Source organism: Primulina eburnea, chromosome 15 (genome assembly GCF_022965805.1).
Source record: "Primulina eburnea isolate SZY01 chromosome 15, ASM2296580v1, whole genome shotgun sequence".
Lineage (NCBI taxonomy): Eukaryota > Viridiplantae > Streptophyta > Magnoliopsida > Lamiales > Gesneriaceae > Primulina > Primulina eburnea.
The window spans coordinates 6,041,683-6,065,575 of record NC_133115.1 but is presented as its reverse complement, the minus strand read 5'-3'; the positions used below and the strand labels follow the sequence as shown (position 1 = coordinate 6,065,575).

The window sequence follows — 23,893 nt, the reverse complement described above, 5'->3', positions numbered from 1 at the left end:
TTCTCGACTGTGAAGGCAATGATAATAATATCATGGAATGGATCCGGAAGTATTGGCGGTATATTTGATGGAGATGTGATCAAGAAAGTTTTGAGTATATTTATTACAGCTGCAATACTAAAACTTGCTCAAGGTAATTTCCAAAAGAAAAAAAATTGCTCGAGGTTTAAAAAATGATATCGATCTTGTTATATTTTTGTGCATCTTCTAGCCGGAAATATTATTTTTTAGACCTTGTAGTTCCTAATCTTCTCAATGAATGAACTAAACCATCAATGGTTAACATTGTTTGGTTTTTTGTCCTGCACTGTCATGTGACACCATGGGTTTGAGCTTTCAGATTGAAGATCAGGTTACGGTCAGAACTGTTTGGGAGGTGGTACCCAACAGAATTTTCCAGTTTCATGTCTTTCTTGCAAACTTGACCACTTGTTCTATAAATCGTTTTTTGTCATGGACCCTAATTTAATTTGTTTAAACTCCCATCATATTCTTATAGAGTCTTGATCTTTCGACATGACTATGAATTGAAAGTTTGTACTGGGAGAATGTCCTCATTTTCCCACGTTGTTGTGCAGCTGTTCTCGATGTGATTATGAGCTGGAAAGCTAGGAAAAGTATGTCAGCGCATGTAAAGCTGAGATATATATTAAAGGTTGTTTCTGCAGCAGTGTGGGTGATTGTGTTGCCAGTGACTTATGCATATAGTTGGAATAATGGTCCTGGATTTGCGCAAACGATTAAGAACTGGTTTGGAAAGGGGCATGGTTCTCCTTCTTTGTATATCATTGCAGTTTTAATATATTTATCTCCAAATATGCTCTCTGGATCATTATTTCTGTTTCCATTTATACGGCGGTATCTTGAAAGATCAGACTACAAAATTGTGAGGCTAATGATGTGGTGGTCTCAGGTATGCCAGCAGCAGTTTTATCCTGAATGTTTAACTAGTTTGTTTGTGATTATTTATGTCAATGTCACTCCTAACTTTCATCATATGTAGGCTAAGATTGAACCCTAACACTTGAATATCTCTTACCCTGCAGCCTCGGCTCTATATTGGAAGGGGAATGCAGGAAAGCACATTTTCTGTTGTCAAGTAAAGCATTTCTTTGATTATCAAAGTGAATTTACTCATAATAGATTCCTTCTGTTATTATAAACCATTGGTCTGCCATCTTTTTTTTTCCAGTTATACAGTGTTTTGGGTTCTACTTTTGGCAGCGAAGTTGGCTTTTAGTTTTTATGCTGAGGTGACTGACAGTTCTCTCTTGTTCTTCCTTTCTTTCCAAAATTTGATTGCGTTTATTTCCATTTCGACAACGTGTATTCAATTTTGTTAATGTTTCCATCTGTAATATTATCGACACAAATTTCATTTTATTTATGTAATTCTCAGTCCTGATATTCTTCTGGTAGAAATTTACGCGCACTTTTAAAGGGTTTAGACTCGATGATACCATTTTTATTTATTTTGAGAACTGAGAAGAACTGAAAAATTACACTGATAACATTTTGAGGTTTGTGTATGTTTTGACTTTTTACTCTTTGGAAGACAGTCTCTCTGTACGCCTTTGAATCTTGAAAATTCATGAACATGAGGAGTAAAATCTGGAATTATATGCTAGTATATTAAATCAAACTTTCAATATTTATTTCAAATCAGATATTCCATGACCTAATAAACCATCCCTTTTGTAAGTCATCTTCCTACATCTGCATCAGGTGAAATTTATGTTCCCAAATTTCTCTCCTGGCCAAATCAATAGTATTTGAAAGGAATATTTTTGTAAAAGGTTGTCCCTAGTTTAGATATTGGTTGTCAACTTTCATGGAGCGGTGATTTGATGGTTTATATTGTCGCAGATACATCCTCTTGTGGGTCCTACGAAAGAAATCATGGTGGTTCGTATAAATAAATATGAGTGGCATGAGTTCTTTCCTCGAGGTAGTTACACTGGTCACAATTGGCTGTTTTGTATATTTTATTTTGACCATGTTTATGTATGAAATTTTTACTCATCACTGGGAGATACCATTTTTTTTCATTTCAGCAAAAAATAACATTGGGGTAGTGATTGCACTCTGGGCTCCTGTTATTATTGTAAGTTTATCTTTATCATTGAGGTTGATTTGTCGATGTTTGTTTATCCTTTGGTCTACATGTGTTTAAATATCTCTTATTTATGGTCTCTTCCAGGTATATTTCATGGATACCCAGATTTGGTATGCCATTTTTTCCACAATATTTGGAGGGATATATGGAGCATTTCGACGCCTTGGAGAGGTTGTTTGGCTTCTATTTTCTAGAGATCAGTTCTCAATATTTGGTGTTTCTAGGCATTTGTATGGCTGTATGCTGCGTAATGAATACCCTCTTTGTAATGCTATGAATATATACCTTATAGATCATTCTTTCCTATTTTATGTCTCATAATTTTTAAATTTAATCATTTACACACTCATCCTTTCAGAAATGCACACATGTATGCTAGTAGATACTAGGGGTGCACCCGAGTCGAGTCGATAGTCGAGCTCGACTCGATTTAAATTTTGTAGGCTCGAGCTCGATCGAGTATTCAATTTCAGTTTGAACTCGGTTCGTGAAAATATGGAGTTACTTGAGCTGGTGTTCGAAAAGCTTTGTCGTATAATTTTAGGGTTTAAATTTTGTATTTATATGGACAAAAATATCTGTAAAATATGTATTCTCTAATTAATATATAGCTACTCAGCTCACAAGCTACTTGAGTAGAAACAATTAAAATTTGAGTCGAGGTACTTGATAGCTCGACTCGAGTGTTGATCGAGCCGCTGACGAGCTACTCAGCTTGACTCGTTTGCTACTTGAGTAGAAACAATTAAAATTTGAGTCGAGGTACTTGATAGCTCGACTCGAGTGTTGATCGAGCCGCTGACGAGCTACTCAGCTTGACTCGTTTGCTACTCTAGTAAATACACATGAATGTATGCATGAAGATTCTGTAGCTAGTTTCCTATATTATTATTGTTGTGAAACCTATATTGTAGAGACACTTCCCTGTTTAATTGTGCTATTATACTTGCACTTGAATCATTTACAACTAATCCATTGTCACAAAAATGATTTTCGATTTCTTTTAATTGATTGTCCATTTGAAAAGGAGAGAAAGTTCTACATCGCTTGCCCAATTTCCAAATTACAGACTTCCCTCAAAAATCATTATTACACCCAAATTCCCTTCGGTTTTAAGGTGTCTCCAACTTGATATAGAATGGATATACAATGTGCCATCTGTCTCCCTTCCTAATGTACCATGATGTACCCAAATTTTACTTGTGAGGGGAGATGGGTGTAGCTTTGATGTTTGCAAGAGTTCATGTATTATAGAGATACCTGAATGGGCATGGATCAACTAAGCTCACTCGGGGACTTTCTTAAAGAGTAAGCTCATATGAATCTACCTGTACAACTGATTTCATGTGTTCTTTACTTCGTGAACTATTTATGTTGCTTCACCCAGTTCAAAATGTATGCTGTTTCTTCATGTCTTAGTCGTGAAATTTTTTTTTTTTGAAAGGAAACATAATTTTATTCAATAGATATTAAGGATTACATTAGCGGATAAGAAATCCGCGAATTAATGAAATATTACAATATTAGTCGTGAATATGTGCTCTCTGCTTTTAAGTTTTTGTTGTTTTTGGACACACTTGTCATTCCTTCGGAGAATATTTTTTTTTTTGATAAGAAACGTAGTATATAAATATGATAAAGTTCGTTACAATCTGCGGATAAGAAATCCACAAATGTGCTTAGTGCGTAGTGTGCTTAGCAGTTTCGAAATTTAACATCATTCGAATACAAAATTCCAATCCCTATTCAAGTCTAAAACACTGAGAATATGACTATCAATAAATAATGCCATCTCACATTTCTAAAGCAAGTACTCTCAATTGCTGCCAATTGTTTATTGTTTTGACTTGCTTTATATATTCAGTTATTCTGTGGTGTCTAACAGCCCTATGAAAATTTAGTGTTTAGTAATGTATGTCTTATGTTGTATTATGACAATATATTGTTCAGACCCGATTCTACATTCTAATTTATCATTTCAATTTATGAGATCATGCACCAGAGATCCACACTTCATTATAAAACATTATTCAATTGCCCATTGAGATTTGATGAATCCTTCAATATGTTGCTAGATTGAAGATTGCAGATTCATAAACAGCTTCCTTACTGTTGCATTCAAGCATTTCTGTGAAAACTAATTTTACTTGAACATTTTTACTATTCCCAAGCAAGTTATAAGCCTAAGCTTGTTAATCTTCTAGTTTAAGTATTAATTGCTGTTCTGTAATCTTCTAGTTTAAGTATTAATTGCTGTTCTGTAATTCAACCAATGAGATTAAATTCAGACAAAATAGCAGACCCTCGTCTTACATTGATAAATAAGAATGTGATTTTCGTTGGTATATATGTTTTATATATGAATTCATGACATATGATTTATCTCATACAGAAAATGTGGTTTTCTTACACTTTTCAGAAAGTTCTGCTTTTTCTATTGGTTTTTTGAGCTGATAAATATATGTTGTGCCCACAGATTCGAACATTGGCAATGCTTAGGTCTCGGTTTCAATCATTGCCAGGTGCTTTTAATGCCCGTTTGATTCCAGCAGAAAAGGCTGAGAAGCCTAAGGGAATAAAGGCCACGATCTCCCGTAAATTTGCTCAGGTTGATCATGAATAACTTCAATATATTACACCTTGTTTTCTTTTATTTGTTTCCAAAGATCTATAATGGCATTTGGAATTGACTGGTATTCGCAGATCGAATCTAATAAACAGGAGGAGGCAGCAAAATTTTCACAGATGTGGAACAAGATAATCGAATGTTTTAGAGAGGAAGATCTGATAAATTACAGGTATATGGTAACACTCACACTTATGTCGTGGTTTATTGCAAAAATCGTAGTAGACTCCTCGTACTTCATCAAAGTCAACATTGACTCAGCCATCTCCTTAAAGTAATTGCAATAATCTGCGTGCTTCCATTCATAGTCATCATTGAAGAAGTCAAGATTCTGTCATAAACCTTGGGGATTATAAATTTAGAATATCTAGTGATAGAATCCTCATTTTGAAGACCTGAATACAGTAGGGTGACATTTTCCTGGTAGAGCTGTGGCTGTTGGTCAACACATGTAGTTCACACTTATTTTCTCCTCCATAGAATTCACTAACCAAGCCATTATCAGGAGTTTTAGTATCCCAAACAGCATGACCAGCATCAGTTTTTTCTGGCTCTACAATGTCTACAGTTAAATATCCGAGTTTATTTTCTCCTCCATAGAATTCAGTAACCAAGCCATTATCATGGAGTTTTAGTATCCCAAACAGCATGACCAGCATCAGTTTTTTCTGGCTCTACAATGTCAACAGTTAAATATCCGAATTTCTCTCTCCCTCTATTATACTTTCTAACGGATTGAATTACCAGAACAATTGTTCCATTGAGACGAGTTGTAGTGATTTGAATGGAATAAGAGAGTGATTCAGTCGGAAGTTTAGAGGCAGTATTGTCACAAGTGGTAGTGATTGATTTATATACTTCTGGGTACGCAATAGAATTGGCAGTTCAGTAAAGAATATGGTTCTTTTAAAAGCCCCCCCACCCCCCTTTCTCTCTCTTACAAAATAGGAAATAACAGAAATATGCTATGAATCTAGTGGTCCTTAACAAGATATCATCATTCTCAAAAAAAAAAATCACATCAAGGTTTATTCCAGTTCCTATGATGTTTTACATCAGTGTGATTATTAGATGAATAGGTGGATTGATTCTTAAAAATATAGCACTTTTGCAATCAGTTCCCCAACACAGCCATGGAAAGGGAGTCCATTTTATCGATCGTCATCACTCTCCTATTATTTTCTCGTAGAACTTTGGAAAAGGCCTCTACAGTCGAAGGGAGCGGTCTCCTTCCTTGAATTCTACCACACACTTCATCTAACTCCCAATTGAAACTTGCAAGGATATCATACAATCTTTCTTTATCCAAGTGATGTTTAAAATTTAACATGGATATCCAAACCCCTCTAATCTGCTTCATGGATACGTCCAAATTTTGCCATTGAATTTTAAACGTTTTAGTATTTGGTCACATAAACATTCAGATTCCTTTATAGTTATCCAATTTCATTGAGCAAAAACATGAGAACATTTCCAACTCAGAATTATTTTCTCTCAAGGCAACATAGATGCCATCGGAAGTCTTGAAGAGAAGATAGGTACACACAGCTGATGCTTGTCTCCATTGAATTAATAGTCCAAGGCATTCTCATCCAATGATACAAAATCAGTTCCCCTTCCTTTGGTCTTGTTTCAATGAGATGAGCACATTTCCAGTTGGAATAGTTTTGACCAGTTGTGACCAGTTTAAGTAGCTCTTCTCGACGTTGAAACCTATGGCTCTCATACCATGTAGAAAGTTAAGGTGAAAAAACTGTATTTTTTGTTATGTAATCAAGAGGTTATATACCAGAAGACATTAAAGATTAAACTGGAAAGACAATTTAAGAAACTTTCAGTTTTCAAGCAATCACACAGAGCAAATAAAAAAGTGCAATTTCCAAACACAAAACCGCTGATATAGTTAGGTAGTATTAGTTTTTTCCACTCGGATTTTTTCCACAGAATGCAATCAGGGGACATGTATTTAGTTTTTGGCTTAAATTTTTGAACTGCTTGTAACCCTATCTCTTCAGATTCTCTGAAGTTGGTTATATTTTTTTCTGGGTTAACGGTTGGGGAACAATGGTAACAGGGAAATGAACCTATTGCTTGTGCCATATCATGCTGACAAAGAGTTGGACCTTATCCAGTGGCCTCCGTTTTTACTAGCCAGCAAGGTAGGGGTACTAGAACTACTTTAATCTGTAAGCTTTTTAATTTATCGCTTCATCTGTCATGGTTTTCGATATAGCTTCCTATTGCCCTGGATATGGCAAAAGACGTCAATGCAAGAGATCGAGAGCTCAATAAGAGATTGATTGTTGATACATACATGCAATGTGCTATTAGTGAGTGCTATGCGTCTTGTAAAAATATTATCAATTATTTGGTTGTGGGAGAACGCGAGAAGCAGTAAGTTTTCATCAAAGAACATTAAATTTTATATTATTGATCACATATTGAAAATCCAATCATATTCTTTTGGTTTGTAAATTTCAGAGTAATAAGTGAGATCTTCTCTAAAGTCGATGAACACGTACAACAGGGTGATCTTATTGTGAAATGTAATATGAGTGCTCTGCCAATCCTCTATGACAAATTTGTGCTGCTTATTGAGTATCTGGTAAATATTTTGAATCCTATATGTCTAATGTCAATACAAGACATGACAATGTCTGAAACTGCCTAAGAGTAATTATTTTATACTCTGCAGAGAGAAAATAGAAGGGATGACAAGGATAAGGATGAAATAGTTATTGTCTTGCTCGACATGCTAGAAGTTGTGACTAGGGACATATTGGATGACTTTGTTCCTAGGTAATAATACACATGCTATTAATAATCACACAGGATTTCAGGTTAATGTGTATGCACTTCAATCATTAATTTCTCTTGTAGTTTGCTAGAATCCAGCCATGGTGGATCCTATGGAATGTATCAAGGGATGATGCCTCTTGATCAACAGCAGCAATACTTTAAGACACTTCGTTTTCCAGTTACAGAAGACCTTGAGGCATGGAAAGAGAAAGTAAGTTCTATGGAATGCTTTGTAAAATCCTCCTTTCCTCGTTAGGGTTCTGATAAACTTGGACTTGAATAACTTTTAAAAGATATTAAAATTATATTACCTATTTTTATTGATACTTGTAATTCTGACATTTATCGTCTATCAAAATCAATAGCTATTTGTGTATTCAGATTAATCGGCTTCATCTGCTGCTAACCGTGAAGGAATCGGCTATGGATGTGCCATCCAATTTAGAAGCCAGGAGACGTATTTCATTTTTCTCAAATTCATTGTTCATGGATATGCCTCCAGCTCCCAAAGTTCGCAATATGCTCTCCTTTTCGTAAGTCACTTCAGATAGTAAGGTTTAGGTTTACTTTGTCATGCTTTGATATTAGGGTTCCCTTAAATAATGTGTTTTCTCGTATTTTATCGGACAGTTATGATTCATAGAGAGATGATGCACTAAGAATAGGAGCTCATTGCCTGTATAGTTCAGGGATGAAATATCTGTGTCCAAAAGTCATAACATTGATTTCTTGGTTTACATGATGCCATAACAATGCACCAGTTATTTTTCCTATGCTGTTTTGTTCTATGAAAATTGATAAATAATTTATATGCAACAATCGCTTCACACTCTAAGTATTTTATGTTCTTGACATGGTTCCCCAAAGATATTAATAACATCTTTTCAACTGAGAGTACTCGTAAGTTAAATTGTATTACAGATAAGTCATTTTGAGAAGTGTGGTATGACAAAAGTTTAGAGAGAATTTTAACTCGTGTATCTTAATAATGATGATTACATCTGTTTCTATACACAATAATCAAGATCTAATTTAAGAATATTAAATTCTAGAAAATAATTACTCTATTCTAAATCCCACACAATCTGGAAATACATTGACTAAATTATGCACACAATCTTCTTTGATTGGGAGAAGATTTTTCCACTCTCCCCCTCAAGCTAGGGAACAAATGTCGTTCATACCAATCAATGCTTACGTCTGCAAGCTGTTGCTGAGCTTTTCTTTTATAAAGTGTCGTTCCACTTCAACGTGCTTTATTACAGTCAAGTTGTACTGGATTATGAGCAATATTAATAGTTTATTTGTTGTCACAATAAAGTTTCATTGGGCCTTTCCATTGAACTTTCAAGTCTTCTAATCCATAGCTCTATATTTAGCTCCTGCACTGTATCTTGCCACGACTTCCTACTTTTTCCTTCTCCATGTCACAAGATTATAGCGTTTAAGATTGTCCGATAAGGGGACTTTTGTTCAAAAAATGAGAGTCTGGCTTAAGCTTGGCTCGTTTAAGATTGATAGAGGCTCGAGCTCGACTTGTCTTGAAATTACTAAGCTCGCGAAAAGCTCGAGCACGGCTCGTTAAAAGCTCGTTTATCATGTTAATAAAGCCGGGCTCGAGCTTGGTTATCATGTTTAACAAGTCTGACTTGAGCTCGGCTCGTTTTCGAGCTCGTAAAGCTTACAGTTGAGCTCGAGTTTGAGTTTAATTCGATCTTGTTAAAAATTAAATATATCTGTTAACTAATTTTAAAGCAGACATAAAAGTATAAATTCATTCATAAATAACCAAAACTACAAATAACAACTAAAAAAACAAAAACGAGCCGAGCTCGAGCTTACGAGCCACCTAAACAAGCACCCCGAGCTCGAGTTCGTGAGCCTATTAACGAACATGTTTGCGAGCTCACGAGCTGAATATCCTTAGCCTTGATCTTAGTTTAATTAAATTGCAAATCGAGCTCGAACTTGGTTTGATATGATTAATAACGAACTCAAACGAGTTTTTTATCGAATTGAGCTCCGAATAGCTCGCGAACGGTTTGGTTCGTTTACATTTCTAACTGTACGTTTGAGTGTACCATTTGACTACAAGTCTTGCCTTGTATCTTTCCAATGAAACATCTGAATTGTATTTGACTGTTAATATCCATCTACACCCCACTGTTCCTTTTGGCAGTTTCACCAAGTCCCAAGTCTTATTTTTTTCCAGTGCTTCCATTTCATCCTTCATGGCATTCTTCCCATTAACATCATTCAATTTCTCGGATACTGTTTTGGGAATTTGGATTGAGTTTAGGCTGGTGAGAAAGGCTCGGTGATTGGGAGACAGATTCTTGTAAGACATGAATATGGTTAAGGGGTGTTTGGTGCGTGATCGGATTCGTTTTTTAATAGCAATTGGAACATCATAATTATTTTGATCAAGGACATTCAAAGTATTATCATTGTAAGAATTAGGGGATAACTCATTAAGTTCACGAACAGGGACTGGTTTGGGTTATTGGACCTGGACTAATTTGATAATTGGTGTGTGCCTTCTTGTATAAACCTGCAGTGGTCGAGTGAAGTCTTGAACTTGAGCTGTAGGAGGTTCATAATGAGTTCTATATTGGGAGGGGCAATAGGCGGAGGTGATTTAGTTGTTAAAGATTCAGTGTGTAGCCGGGTAGGTGTAAGAGCTGTAGTGAGGTAGAAGAGCATGATCAAGGGGGAAAATTTCGTTGTCCTCATCTTTTTTCAATAAGATCTCCGCCTGATGCCAAGGACTACAAAAATAGTTATCGTCTTCATTGAAAGTGACATTGGCAGAGATAGACTTTCCTTGTGGGTGGATGGTAACGTATGCTTGGGACTTTGAAAATCACGAACTTTGGTTGGTAATCTGTTAATGATATGAACTGCTGCTCCCCAAAATTATTTAGGAATATTTTTTTAAAACAAAAAGACTCTGGTGACGGCTAGAATGTGTCCATTCTTGCGTTCAGCCACCCCATTCTGTTGGGGTGTATTAACGCAAGAGCTTATATATTATGCCTTTCCTGGAAATATGGTGCAAGAACTTGATTAAAATAGTCCCTAGCATTGTCAGACCACAATCTTTTGACTTCCCTATCAAATTGTCTTAATCATGTGACAGAAGATGGGAAAAATGGTGCTGATCTCAGATTTGTGTTTCATAAGGAAAATCCATGTTACAAATGTACAATCATCAGTGAAGAAAATAAACCATCGAGCCCCAAATATGTTAGGAATAGTTGAAGGTCCCCAAACATCACCATGATTGAGATTAAATGGAACTATGGTTCTTTTATTGCTTATTGGGAATGAAGCATTGCCGTGCTTTGCTAATTCACAAACACCATACTTTAAATTATCAATATCCAAATCTTTGAACATTAAAAGAAACATAATCTTAAGGACTTTAAACGATGGGTGACCAAGACGAAGGTGTTTGAGCCAAATATGGTATTTATTGAATTTAATAGGCTCTGAAGTAATGAGAATGGAGAGAGGGTTCGTAACTCTATCCCGACCACTCGATTCTTCATAATAGTGGGGACAATTATTTTCTCTCGCTTGTCCAATTATCCTCCTTGTACCCTGTTCAAACACAATGAGAACCATCGAAAACAACACTGCTATTAGAATCCTTTGCGAGTTTTTGGATTGACCGCATGTTTAGGGACATGCATGACATTTTTAAGAGCGAGGGTTTTAGTTATAACATTGTCTCTGTAGTTTGAGAGAATAGCAGAGAAAGAAAATGCTTCACTTGTATTATTGCTTCAAAAAATAATGGTTAGATACAATAAATTTATAGACTACTAAGTTAACTAAATTCCTAAATCCAAGGGATAACTAGATACTGATAATTCTAATCCTAAAAATTCAAATATAAAAGATAATGCAAACAAAATCTTATCAATCTAGATAAGCTGATGATAATCCTATCAATCTTGATAAGTTGATGATAATCCTATCAATCTTGGTAAAATGAGGATAATCCAATATTCTACACTCCTCCTCAAACTGGGTCATATAGGTTCATCATTCCTAGCTTGAAACACAAATCTTGAAAACTTGGTCTATGAAGTGCTTTTATTAGAATATCTGCCGCTTGTAATTGAGTAAGGATATAATTCAACACAACTATCTTGTTTTCAATCTTTTAACTGATAAAGTGTCGATCTACTTTAATGTGCTTGGTTCGATCATGATGGACTGGATTCTTGGATATGCTGATGGCTGCTTTATTATCACACAAGCTCCACATGGTGATTTTCTTCTATCTTTTGTTCATATAGTAGTCTCTTGACCCACATTGCTTCACAAATCCCATGTGCTAGTGATCGGAATTCAGCTTCTGCACTACTCTGAGCAACTACTGTTTGTTTCTTACCTCCCATACGTGGACCGTCTATCTATGAGTGATCCTGCCCAATCAGCATCGCTATAGACTTTGGTTGTTCTGTTGGAAGTCTTTCTAAACAGTAGTCCTTGTCCAGAAATCCCTTTTAGGTATCTTAGTACTCGGTAGGCTGCATTCATTTGTTCTTCCCTCGGGTTATTCATGGAATTGGCTAATGACACACAACAAAGCCGATATCTGGTCGTGTATGTGATAGGTATATTAGTTTCCCAACTAACCTTTGATATCTTCCCTTGTCCACTGGGGAACTATCTTTTTCAGTTTTTATTTTTATGTTTGGATCCATGGGTGTATCAACCGGTTTGCAACCTAGCATGCCAGTTTCTTTCAGAAGGTCGAGAACATATTTTCGTTGAGAGATTGAGATACCTATAGATGATCTTGATACTTCCATTCCCAGAAAGTATCTAAGTTGCCCGAGATCTTTTTTTTTTATATTCTTTCAAAAGGTGTAGTTTCACACTGGTCATTTCTTCTTCGTGATTCCTTTGAGGACAATGTCGTCTACATAGACAATGAGTATTGTAATCTTGTCTCCCTCCAAATGTTTAACAAATAGCGTGTGGTCGGCTTGACATTGGGTGTAGCCATCCCTCTTTACAACATTGGTAAATCGGAAAAACCATGCCCTAGGTGATTGTTTGAGGGCATACAACGACTTCTGTAATTTGCATACCTTATTCTTTGTAGTCGCTAATGCAAAACCAGGAGGAAAGTCCATGTACACTTCTTCTTCGAGATCACCAGTAAGGAATGCATTTTTCACATCAAGTTGGTATTGGCCAATCCATGTTGATAACAAGTTATAACAGGACTCTGACGGTATTGAGTCTGGCTACAGGAGCGAATGTTTCTTGATAGTCAATACCATACGACTGTGTATACCCTTTGGCTACAAGTCGTGCTTTGAACCGATCTATGCAACCATCAGACAGGTGTTTGACAGTGAATATCCATTCACAACCAACTGTTTTCTTTCCTAGTGGAAGATCAGCAATGTGCCATGTTTTGTTCTTTTGAAGTACCTTGATCTCATCAAAAACTTCAGCTTTCCAAATAGGGTCTTTGAGGGCTTCAGCAATAGTTGATGGAATCTGAACCGGATCTAGGTGATATAGAAATGCACGATAATTAGGAGAAAACCATTCAAGTGAGACGAACTTCCCAATGGGGTGTTGTGTGCATGTTCTCACTTCTTTTCTTAAAGCAATAGGTCTATCATCCAAATCATTTTCCAATGTATGAATATCGTTCTCAAGGTTACCTGAATCTGATGTCGTGGAAAAATCATGAGCATGCAGAGTTTGTGTTGGATCTTGACTTTTTTTATGGTATTGTTTCCGTCCAGAGTACACCTGAATCGGTTGGATGAGATTTTGGGCATTATAGATAGAGGGGTTGCTAGTCACGGGAGGCAGTGTTTCTGTTTCAGTATGGAGTGTGTTTGGTTCGAGATATTCTGTGATGGGATCCCAATTCTGCGCTTCTATATTTGACTTCTCCCCCTGAAGTGTAGAACTAGGATAGAAGGGATCATTTTCGAAGAATGTGATGTCCATAGATGTGTACAACTTCTTTAAGGTACGACAGTAACATTTGTAACGTTTTTGGTTTGGGGAATACCCAAGGAAGATGCATTTGACAGCACGTGGTTCGAGTTTGTTGCGGTTGTGGGAATGAATGTGAACAAATGCAGAGCATCGGAACACTTTGAGAGGAATATCATGAACTAGGTGTGAGTTGGGGAAACATTTAAGGAACATTTGGACAGGTGTATAGAATTTTAGGATCTGTGAGGGCATTAGATTGATGAGATAGACGGCTGTGAGAATGGCATCCCCCCAATAGCATTTAGGCACATTTTTCGTGCACAACAATGATCGTGTAACTTCCAAGAGATGATGGTTTTTCCTTTCGGGCACACCATTCTGTTGGGGAGTGTTAACACATGAGCTTTGGTGAATAATCCCATGAGAGAGCAAGTATTCTCCCAAAACTGTGTTGAAATAATCACGAGCTCTATCTGTACGTAAAATCTGAATTTTGGTAGAGAATTGAGTCTGAATCATGGTGTGGAATTGTTTGAATAGGTTGGAGGTTTCAGATTTGTCTTTCATTAGAAAAACCCAAGACAAACTTGTGTGATCATCGACAAACAATAAGAACCAGCGTGCACACCTAATGTTTGTCACACTGGAAGGACCCCAAATATCACTGTGAATGAGTGAAAACGGTTTTGATGGTTTGTAACTTTGTGGTGTGAAGGTGGACCGTGTATGTTTGGACAATTGACAATATCACAGTGGAAAGAATTAGAATTCTTTTTATTGAACAAGGATGCAAATAATTTGCCTAGGTACAAAAGATTTGGGTGTCCTAGACGGTAGTGCCACAACAAGATCTCACTATCTTTGTTTAAATTGAAAGTCGAAACAGAAAATGAAGGAATATGTGGTGGTGGATTGGTGGTCGTATTGTTCAAGCATCTCTTGGAAACATTCATCTTTAGGAGATACAATCCACCACAAAGGTCAGCACTGCCAATCATCTTCTCCGATGCCAAATCTTGAAAAACACAAGAATCAACAAGGAATTTAGTTGTGCATTTGAGACCGTTGTTGAGCTTACTCACGGATAAGAGATTGCATTTTAGATCGGATACAAATAACACAAATTTCAAGAAAATATCTGGAGTTAGCTGAACTGAACTGTAACCAGTCATTTGGGAGCATGAGCCATTTGCAATGCGTACTAAATGAGAATCCTTACTAGAACTAAAATGTGTAAAGGATTTCAAATTCCCCACCATATGGTCTGAGGCTTCAGAATCATCAATCCAACAATCTGCTAACTCATGTTGTGTAAGTAAAACAATTGAAGATATACCTCGATGTACCATATTACCAGTGCTAACAAGTGATGAGGTTTGTGTTGAATTAGTTTGGCTGAGCATTTGCTGGAGAATGTCGAGTTGCTCTTTTGTGAAATGTTGGGGTTCATGGGGCTGATTCTCTGTTACATCCGGTTTCCAGTCAGCGGGTTTCCCATGGATTTTCCAACAAGTATCCACTGTGTCGTTGGTTTTCGGCATTTTTCACACCATGGGCGTCCCTGTTTGAATTTCTCGCTGTTGTTAAAGAGCTGTGAAGACTGTGAAGCACCTGAGTGATCATTATGTGGAAATGAAGGCCTATGCACAGTAAGTGCTGAAGCGTCTGTGGTAGAAATAGGTTGTTGAGATCCTAGCATGAGTTTTCTGCGACTTTCTTCATGGCGCACTTCCGAGAATACTGCAGGAGAGAAGGTAGTGGTTTGGTCCCCAATATACAACCACGCACATCATCGAGTGTGCTATGAAGGCCCAGTAAGAATTTGAAGACTCGTTTTTGTTCAACTATTGTCCGATAACATTTTTCATCATCTGGGCATTTCCACTCGTAGACTTCAAAGAGGTCGAGTTGCTACCAATGTCGAGTAAGGGCAGTGAAATAAGTCGCGACAAGGAGTCTCCCTGTCGGAGTTCATGAAGGGTGCTTTCAATGCCGAATAGTTCAGATGTGTTGTCTTTGGAAGAATAGGTGTCATGAGCCGCATCCCATATCTCCCTCGCAGTTCGGTACAAGAGAAAGTTTGCACCGATTTTTGTCGTTATCGAGTTGATTAGCCACGACATAATCATATTATTATCTGAATTCCACACCTTGAATTTCAGATCTGTTGTAGCAGGGCATATCGCTGCGTTAAAGATGAACTCCTCTTTCCCTTTTCCTCGAATGAACATAAGAACGGATTGCGACCATTGCCGGAAGTTTTCTCCGTGTAATTTGTGGTTCGTTATGTGAAGGGAAGACGTTTCGGCCATTGTTGATGTAATCGGTGTGGCCTCGGAAATGGAAGAAACAGATGGTGAAGCCAAGTCGTATTTTGCTCTTCTCGCTGGCTCCGATACCATGTAGTTTGAGAGAATAGCAGAGAAAGAAAATGCTTCACTTGTATTATTGCTTCAAAAATAATGGTTAGATACAATGAATTTATAGACTCCTAAGTTAACTAAATTCCTAAATCTAAGGGATAATTAGATACCGATAATTCTAATCTTAAAAATTCAAATATAAAAGATAATGTAGACAAGATCCTATCAATCTAGATAAGCTGATGATAAACCTATCAATCTTGATAAGATGAGGATAATCCAATATTCTACGGTCTCCTTGTCCTGCTACTGTTGTTGCTGAACCATAAGCCATTGTTATCTTTTTTTGTCTGGCAAGGCTTATGTGTGACAAATTTTTGTGGATAGTGGGTCATGTGATCTGTAGCACCTGAATCAATGACCCAAGAGCTAGTTGTTGATCATATCCAACACATGGAAGGCATGAGAAGAAGAAAGTTTCTCCATTTCTTCTCTATTGAATTCAATGGGTGATCCTTGAATGTTGTTTTCTTCAACTTGTTGATCTCTGGCAGGTGTATATGCCTTTCCTTGTCTCTTTGAATGTTTACCTTTGTCTGTCCAATATTTATTTGATCTTTGTGGCCGGCCGTGGATTTTCAAGTATTTGTCCTCAGTGTGATTATCCCTCTCATGCCATTTTTACCACATGATTTCAATGAAAAATCAGGTTATTTATTATCCTTCCCTGCCGGCTGCTCGGTGCTAAAGTTCCTCCCTTTTGTGGTTGCAAGGGCTGAATTAGTCACTGAATTGTATTCTATCATAAGACCTCTTCTTCCTTCTTCAGTTCGAACAATGCATTTGTCTCATTTAGTGTTGGTAGATCTACTTTTCCAAGAATTTGTTATCTCACATCATTAAATTCAATTTAATCCAGACAGGAAGTCATTAATTCTATCTTTTTCAACCAACCTTTCAAGAAGTACTGCACCATCACTGCATTTCATTTCTACGCATTGATAACGATCCATCTCTTGCCTCAAACTTGTAGAAGATTGGAATATTCTGTGATCGACCAACTTCCTTGTTTAGTTGATGTAATCTGTCTTGATTTCATAGATTTGTGCATCATCTCGGACTTTGGAGTATGTTTGCTTCACAGTCTCCCATATGTCTGCCGCAGTGGTGAGGAATATGCATGTGTCGCTGATTTCAGGCAGCATGGAGTTCCCTAACCAGGACATCACCATCGAATCTTGTTCATCCCATGCTTGAAATCGATGATCTCCCTCTTTTGGGCCAGAACCAAGTAGATGACTCAATTTGCTGCCCTCATTCGATGGGATCTCTTTGGTGGCCTTAGCGGTGTTGTTATCAGACACTTCTGACATATTTTCTTGACAACTGGTTATGTGATTGAGGGGAATAGAGAGATAGGTGATATAATGGTGACGAAAAAAATCCACGGATTTTTTACCTAAGGCTCTAATACCATGACAAAAGTTTAGAGAGAAAAATATGACTATTGTCTCTTAATAATGATGATTACAGCGGTTTATATTCACAATAATCAAGATCTAATTTAGGAATATTAAATCCTAGAATATTTGCTCTAATCTGAATACCACACAATCTGGAAAAACATTGACTAAATTATACTCACAATCTTCTTTGATTGGGATGATATTTTCCCACAGCTCTAATATTCATGACAAAATTTTAGAGAGAAAAATATAACTCTTGTATCTTAATAATATGATGATTACAAAGGTTTATATACACAATAATCAAGATATAATTAGGAACATTAAATCCTAGAGAATATTTACTCTAATCTAAATCCCACACAATCTGGAAATACATTGACTAAATTATATGCACAATCTTCTTTAACTGGGAGGAGATTTTCCCACACGATATATTCTTGGGATTGGGAGTTGTTCAAATGAACTGGATTTTAATGTGAGGTATTTGGCTATTTTCTAGATGAATTTGTTGCTAGAATATCTACTAAACAAAGTCCTATCATTGTTTCTTGATGAATATGCTGTTTTTTTAAGCATGCGTCTTATGTTTCATATTTGCTTTTATGTTTTCTGCAGCATTTTAACTCCTTACTTGGATGAAGAAGTTCTCTTCTCCATTAATTCACTGGAAAAGCCAAATGAGGATGGTGTTTCAATTCTTTTTTATTTGCAAAAGATTTTCCCAGGTTTGATTTATTTTGGTTTTCGACTCTTGTTGCTGTTATTACTATGTATACACACTTGACTTAGAATGAAGAACACTAACATGAACTACTATTTTAAATGACAGATGAATGGGAGAATTTTCTGGAACGAATTGGTTGCAACATCGAGGAAGATAACAAGCTAGACCCAAAACTCGAGGAAGAACTACGTCTCTGGGCTTCATACAGGGGCCAAACATTGACCAAAACTGGTATTCTATTTTTAATATTTTCTTCTGAGCTGAGTGGTTGCTAAATTAAATGATGGTATGTTATATTGATATGTTCTCCACTTGAAAACCAGTACGAGGAATGATGTACTACCGACAAGCTTTAGAACTACAGGCTTTTCTTGATATGGCAGGAAAGGAAGGTGCTCAATGAATTCTTTACTTATTTTTTCTTTACCATCCATTAACTTGAAAAGTAGTTATTATTTCAGTCAATGCTTGCTACAGATTTAATGAAAGGCTATAAGGCTGCTGAACTGAATACTGAGGAACAAGTTAGAAATGAAAGTTCATTATTAACACAATGTCAAGCAGTGGCAGACATGAAGTTTACGTATGTGGTCTCATGCCAAAGATATGGACTTCAAAAAAGATCGGGTGATTCTCGTGCAGCAGATATTTTGAGACTTATGATTAAGTATGATCTTGTGATTTATTTATTTCATGTGTTCATTGATTGTCTTCTATGTGTCTTGAGTTTGTTTATTTATTGAGCAGGTATCCAACTGTTCGTGTGGCTTACATTGATGAGGTTGAAGATACAGGTAGAATTAAATCTAGTAAAATGGACGAGAAAATCTACTATTCAACTCTTGTCAAAGCTGTGCCAAAATCAGTTGACTCATCTGATCCAGATCAGAAGTTAGACCAGGTACAAGTTCTTAACTTGATATGAATGCCTAAATATTATCAAATATATCCGCAATATATGATAAAAATTTCTATTTCAATTTTTCATGTTTTATAAATCGGAGTTACCTTATGCTGAAGAGATTGAAGTTCTATAAGTTTCACATTTAACAACCAAAAAAAAATTGTTATGAGCTATCAGTCCTAGTTTAAACATTCAACATAAATACTTGACACTGTCATGGAAAATAATGGAGTACATATCTGATAATTTTACATTCAACTCATATCTTCCTGTTTTACAGGCAATTCCTTCAGATATCGGCTCTTTTGATTTATTATATGACTGTTTTTTAATAATAGCATATCCTCTTTTTTTAAAATTTCAACGCGAAGCTTTGTCTGTACCTTAAAGTTTCTGGTGATGCGAGTCTTGTATAAGCACGGTATTTTTTAAAATCTTGAATCTACATTTGTATAAGCATGGTAATGTGATGATAGTAATAACAACTCAAATTCCTACCAGGTTATTTATCGCATAAAACTTCCCGGACCAGCAATATTGGGTGAGGGCAAACCAGAGAATCAAAATCATGCCATAATCTTTACACGTGGGGAAGGCTTACAAACGATTGATATGAACCAGGTATTTGACTTCTACTTTGTTAAGCTATTGGAATTCCGGTATTGACCTAATGGATTATGATCAAATGTTTGGCAACAGGACAACTACATGGAGGAAGCCTTCAAAATGAGGAACGTGTTGCAAGAGTTCCTTAAGAAGCATGGTGTGAGGAAACCAACAATTCTTGGACTTAGGGAGCACATATTCACAGGAAGGTATTGAACTCGGGAAATAAACTTTTACTCATTTCAAACCCCATTTCTGTAATTTTATTGTTGGTTAACCTGTAGTTCTCTACTTCTTTAGTGTATCTTCACTTGCCTGGTTCATGTCAAATCAGGAGAATTGTTTTGTCACAATAGGTCAAAGATTGCTCGCCAATCCATTGAAGTAAGTTTATGTTGATTTTTATAGGATTTGTTACAGATCTAAGTTTCAGTATCTGCACCTTCATATATCTTCTGCCACTAGTTTCCCTAATAAAGTTTGTTTTCCTTTATTAATTGTTTGTCATATATATATATATATATATATATATATATATATATATATATATATATGTATAGTCAGATTGAAGCCTAGAAATAGTTATGATATTTGGTTAACTTGTTGCATTTTGTGTTCCTTTTAATCACCGTTTAATAAGATTCTCATTTATAATACTTTTAGAGTTTAAATGAGGGGGTCATTGAATGTGCACCAGTTGTAGTCCAAACAGGAAGGTCAGGTCTTGCTGCCTAGAAGAATAGCTGCACATATGAGGGAGGGTACTTTGTGTTTAGACAATGTGGCAAATTAATAACAACCTTCTCTCTATCTTCGTCTTCATCTTCAGTTCTGCTTCATCACTTAAGAAGTAAAAATCCCACAAGGCCATGACATTTTATGAATTCTGTATAATATGATGCTAATGTTTGTGGCTCCTCTTGGATCAGCTAAATTTATTCATCTGATTTCAAATTTTTTTATTGTATTTCAGGGTTCGTTTTCATTATGGACATCCAGATGTATTTGATAGGTTGTTTCACCTGACTAGAGGTGGTGTTAGCAAAGCTTCTAAAATCATCAACTTGAGCGAGGATATTTTTGCAGGCATTTTCATAGCCTTAAAACAACCTATGTGTATTTTCTGATAAATCTAGCATTTCAGTTATTTTATACAGCTCATTTCTATGAAGGTTTCAATTCCACTCTTCGTGGAGGCAATGTCACTCATCATGAGTACGTACAAGTTGGTAAAGGAAGGGATGTCGGCCTCAACCAAATCTCAAATTTTGAGGCAAAGATAGCATGTGGTAACGGAGAGCAGACTTTGAGTCGTGATGTTTATAGGCTTGGCCATCGCTTCGACTTTTTCCGAATGCTGTCATGTTATTTTACTACAGTGGGCTTCTATTTTAGCACTTTGGTAGCATCCACGCCATGAAAAACTTTCTTAACAATGTAAATCTTCTCAAGGTTGTATCTGAACGTTTCTATTTTTTCCTGACAGCTTACGGTTCTAACTGTATATGTATTTCTATATGGTCGGCTTTATCTCGTTCTAAGTGGCCTTGAAAAGAATTTGAGTAGCCATCCAGCAATACGGGACAATAAGCCTCTACAAGTTGCTCTTGCTTCTCAGTCATTTGTGCAAATTGGACTCCTAATGGCTTTACCTATGATGATGGAGATAGGTCTTGAAAGGGGTTTCGGTAGTGCGTTAACTGATTTTGTTCTAATGCAACTTCAACTTGCTCCTGTATTTTTCACATTTTCGCTTGGAACTAGAATACATTATTTTGGACGAACGTTGCTTCATGGGGGTGCACAATATAGAGGTACTGGTCGAGGATTTGTCGTGTTTCACGCGAAGTTTGCGGACAACTATCAGTTATATTCCCGAAGCCATTTCGTCAAAGGAATTGAACTAATGATTTTGCTTCTTGTGTACCAAATATTTGGTGGAGCATACAGAGGAGTTGTTGCGTATGTATTGATCACTGTGTCTATATGGGTGCTGGTGGGCACTTGGCTTTTTGCCCCTTTTCTGTTCAATCCTTCTGGATTCGAATGGCAGAAAATCGTGGATGATTGGACAGATTGGAACAAATGGATAAATAATCATGGAGGCATAGGTGTCCCTTCGGACAAGAGTTGGCAATCTTGGTGGGAGAAACAACAAGAGCATTTGTCTCATTCGGGGACGCGTGGTATAATTTTTGAAATATTGCTGTCTCTTCGGTTTTTCATTTATCAGTACGGACTCGTTTATCACCTGAGCTTCATCAAGGGAAGCAGAAGTTTTCTGGTATGATGTTTACACTCATGTTATCCTCATTCCTTGTTTTCTATTTTTCCTTCGTTCCTTCAGTTTTTATTTGCTACTTTGGAACGTGGACATGATAATCATCCCTTTTGCTTGATATCCAGGTTTATGGTTTATCGTGGCTTGTGATTCTTATGGTCTTACTAATGTTGAAGGTGAACATTTTGTCTCTTTTATACTAATCATAATACCGAGCATATCTCTGCTCAAAAAATATAACTGTTCATGTCGAGCTTCGAACTCTTTCCTGGACCTTAAATGTGCCAAACTTTTGCAGGTTGTCTCAATTGGAAGGAAGCAACTCAGTGCTGAGTTTCAGCTCGTGTTTCGAATGATCAAGGGCTTGATGTTCCTCTTACTTGTGGCAGTACTTATTACCTTAATAGCTCGTGCACACATGACATTCCGAGACGTTATTGTTTGCATCCTCGCGTTCATGCCAACCGGATGGGGATTACTATTGGTGAGTGCTACTTGTCCGTCCTATCTTCTGTTCATCAGTTTTTTGACAATCTTTTTATCTCCTAGCCCTATTCCATGTTTATAGTTTTATAATTTATTTATGGTTTGGGTCTGACTCAACCTTCATCTTCCGCTTGTTTTATCCCAAGTTATACTCTACTTTGTGCTCAAGTGTAATGCAAATATTGCGATCTATAGAATGTCGGTCAGGGCGAGCATTCAGAACTAAATAAACCATATTTATTTACAAATCATTTAATTAACCAAAATTTTCATCATAAGCAATCTAACAGTTTCGATATATAACTAAAATGATCAAAACAACCTAGCTAACTGAACGAATTAGGCAAAATAAGTAAACTGACATGACTAACCAAATCGAAATATTTATATGAGAAGATATTTCTCCACTTAAGTTCATGTTGTTTGGTCCTTTTTTGTTTTTTTAGAATAACCGAAACTTAGTCGAATCAAGCAATATTTAAACAAAAAAAATAACAACCGTTTTACCTAACTAGTAGGAACTGTTGAGTTGGTTAAACCAAGATTTCTCTCACCCTTAAATGTTGTCATAATTTGTAGTCTCTAAAGGTTCAAATGTCGGATGCGTGCCTGTGTAAGTGTGTAACATGGAGTAAACCTATAGTAAGATAGAAGACTGTTATTGTCTATCCCTTATTCTAACAAATTTTATGGTCGAGTTTGAGTCTCATTCCGAATCATTTCTGAAAAATCAGATCGCACAGGCATTAAAGCCTATGGTTGTCCATGCTGGATTCTGGTCATCGGTTAGAACACTTGCACGTGGTTATGAAATTATAATCGGATTGCTGGTGTTCACACCAGTCGCATTCTTGGCGTGGTTCCCTTTTGTTTCTGAGTTCCAAACACGAATGTTGTTCAACCAAGCTTTCAGCAGAGGCCTGCAGATATCTCGTATTCTTGGTGGACCGAAGAAGGATCGCTCCTCCAGCAACAAAGAATGAATGCTTTCGAAGGTATGTACACTCGAAGTGGCTAAGATCTCTCTCTTCTTATTTTGCCGTATTTCGTTCATGTGTACATTGTTGTTTGTACGTGTAATTATAGTAATTTAGGAACTTGTATTGTCCACTGTGTGGAGGAGTTATTGGGACTTGAGAATATTGGCAAGTTGATTTCTAAAGTTTTATTACACTAATATTTCTCTTACCAACTGTTTTCTATTTCATATTTCATTGTCATCTTGTATAATGTATATATTAGAGTTGAAGTGTTTAGAACGTTTTTTTTATTTTTTTACATGAAACAGTAAACTGGCCATGTACATTCCGTCTCAAATCGATTTTACGGTATAGACGCTTATGACCTCCGATGTTTACAAGAGCATTAATTCCTTGAACCAAAGACAGCTAAACCATCTGACATCTAACAAAACAGATTACTCAAAAACTCGTACAACGATGAACAAAAATCTATATTTTCCGAAATATGTCATCAACTCTCTTTTCTTCATTCTCGATAATCAACTATTTTTTGGACTCTAAATATACTGCATCGT

At 36.5% G+C, this 23,893-nt stretch overlaps 1 protein-coding gene across 4 annotated transcripts in view; it reads left to right on the top strand.

Annotated features, from left to right (window-relative positions):
• Positions 1-23,544, top strand: part of LOC140814082 (callose synthase 1-like) — a 71,888-nt gene extending 48,344 nt beyond the window's left edge. For all 4 annotated transcript variants that reach the window (XM_073172945.1, XM_073172946.1, XM_073172942.1 and 1 more), the window contains exons 15-43: positions 16-133; positions 579-913; positions 1,047-1,099; positions 1,193-1,253; positions 1,867-1,948; positions 2,055-2,104; positions 2,201-2,287; positions 4,593-4,724; positions 4,820-4,914; positions 6,817-6,901; positions 6,976-7,136; positions 7,224-7,347; positions 7,438-7,541; positions 7,623-7,752; positions 7,923-8,074; positions 17,971-18,080; positions 18,185-18,310; positions 18,403-18,471; positions 18,557-18,746; positions 18,827-18,980; positions 19,485-19,604; positions 19,683-19,798; positions 19,890-19,973; positions 20,563-20,675; positions 20,762-20,991; positions 21,076-21,873; positions 21,996-22,046; positions 22,169-22,354; positions 23,091-23,544. In XM_073172945.1, the coding sequence (XP_073029046.1) occupies positions 16-133; positions 579-913; positions 1,047-1,099; positions 1,193-1,253; positions 1,867-1,948; positions 2,055-2,104; positions 2,201-2,287; positions 4,593-4,724; positions 4,820-4,914; positions 6,817-6,901; positions 6,976-7,136; positions 7,224-7,347; positions 7,438-7,541; positions 7,623-7,752; positions 7,923-8,074; positions 17,971-18,080; positions 18,185-18,310; positions 18,403-18,471; positions 18,557-18,746; positions 18,827-18,980; positions 19,485-19,604; positions 19,683-19,798; positions 19,890-19,973; positions 20,563-20,675; positions 20,762-20,991; positions 21,076-21,873; positions 21,996-22,046; positions 22,169-22,354; positions 23,091-23,339 (4,365 nt within the window). In that variant the 3' untranslated portion in view covers positions 23,340-23,544. The remainder of the gene's footprint in view (positions 1-15; positions 134-578; positions 914-1,046; positions 1,100-1,192; positions 1,254-1,866; positions 1,949-2,054; positions 2,105-2,200; positions 2,288-4,592; positions 4,725-4,819; positions 4,915-6,816; positions 6,902-6,975; positions 7,137-7,223; positions 7,348-7,437; positions 7,542-7,622; positions 7,753-7,922; positions 8,075-17,970; positions 18,081-18,184; positions 18,311-18,402; positions 18,472-18,556; positions 18,747-18,826; positions 18,981-19,484; positions 19,605-19,682; positions 19,799-19,889; positions 19,974-20,562; positions 20,676-20,761; positions 20,992-21,075; positions 21,874-21,995; positions 22,047-22,168; positions 22,355-23,090) is intronic.
• Positions 23,545-23,893: the final 349 nt, after the last annotated feature.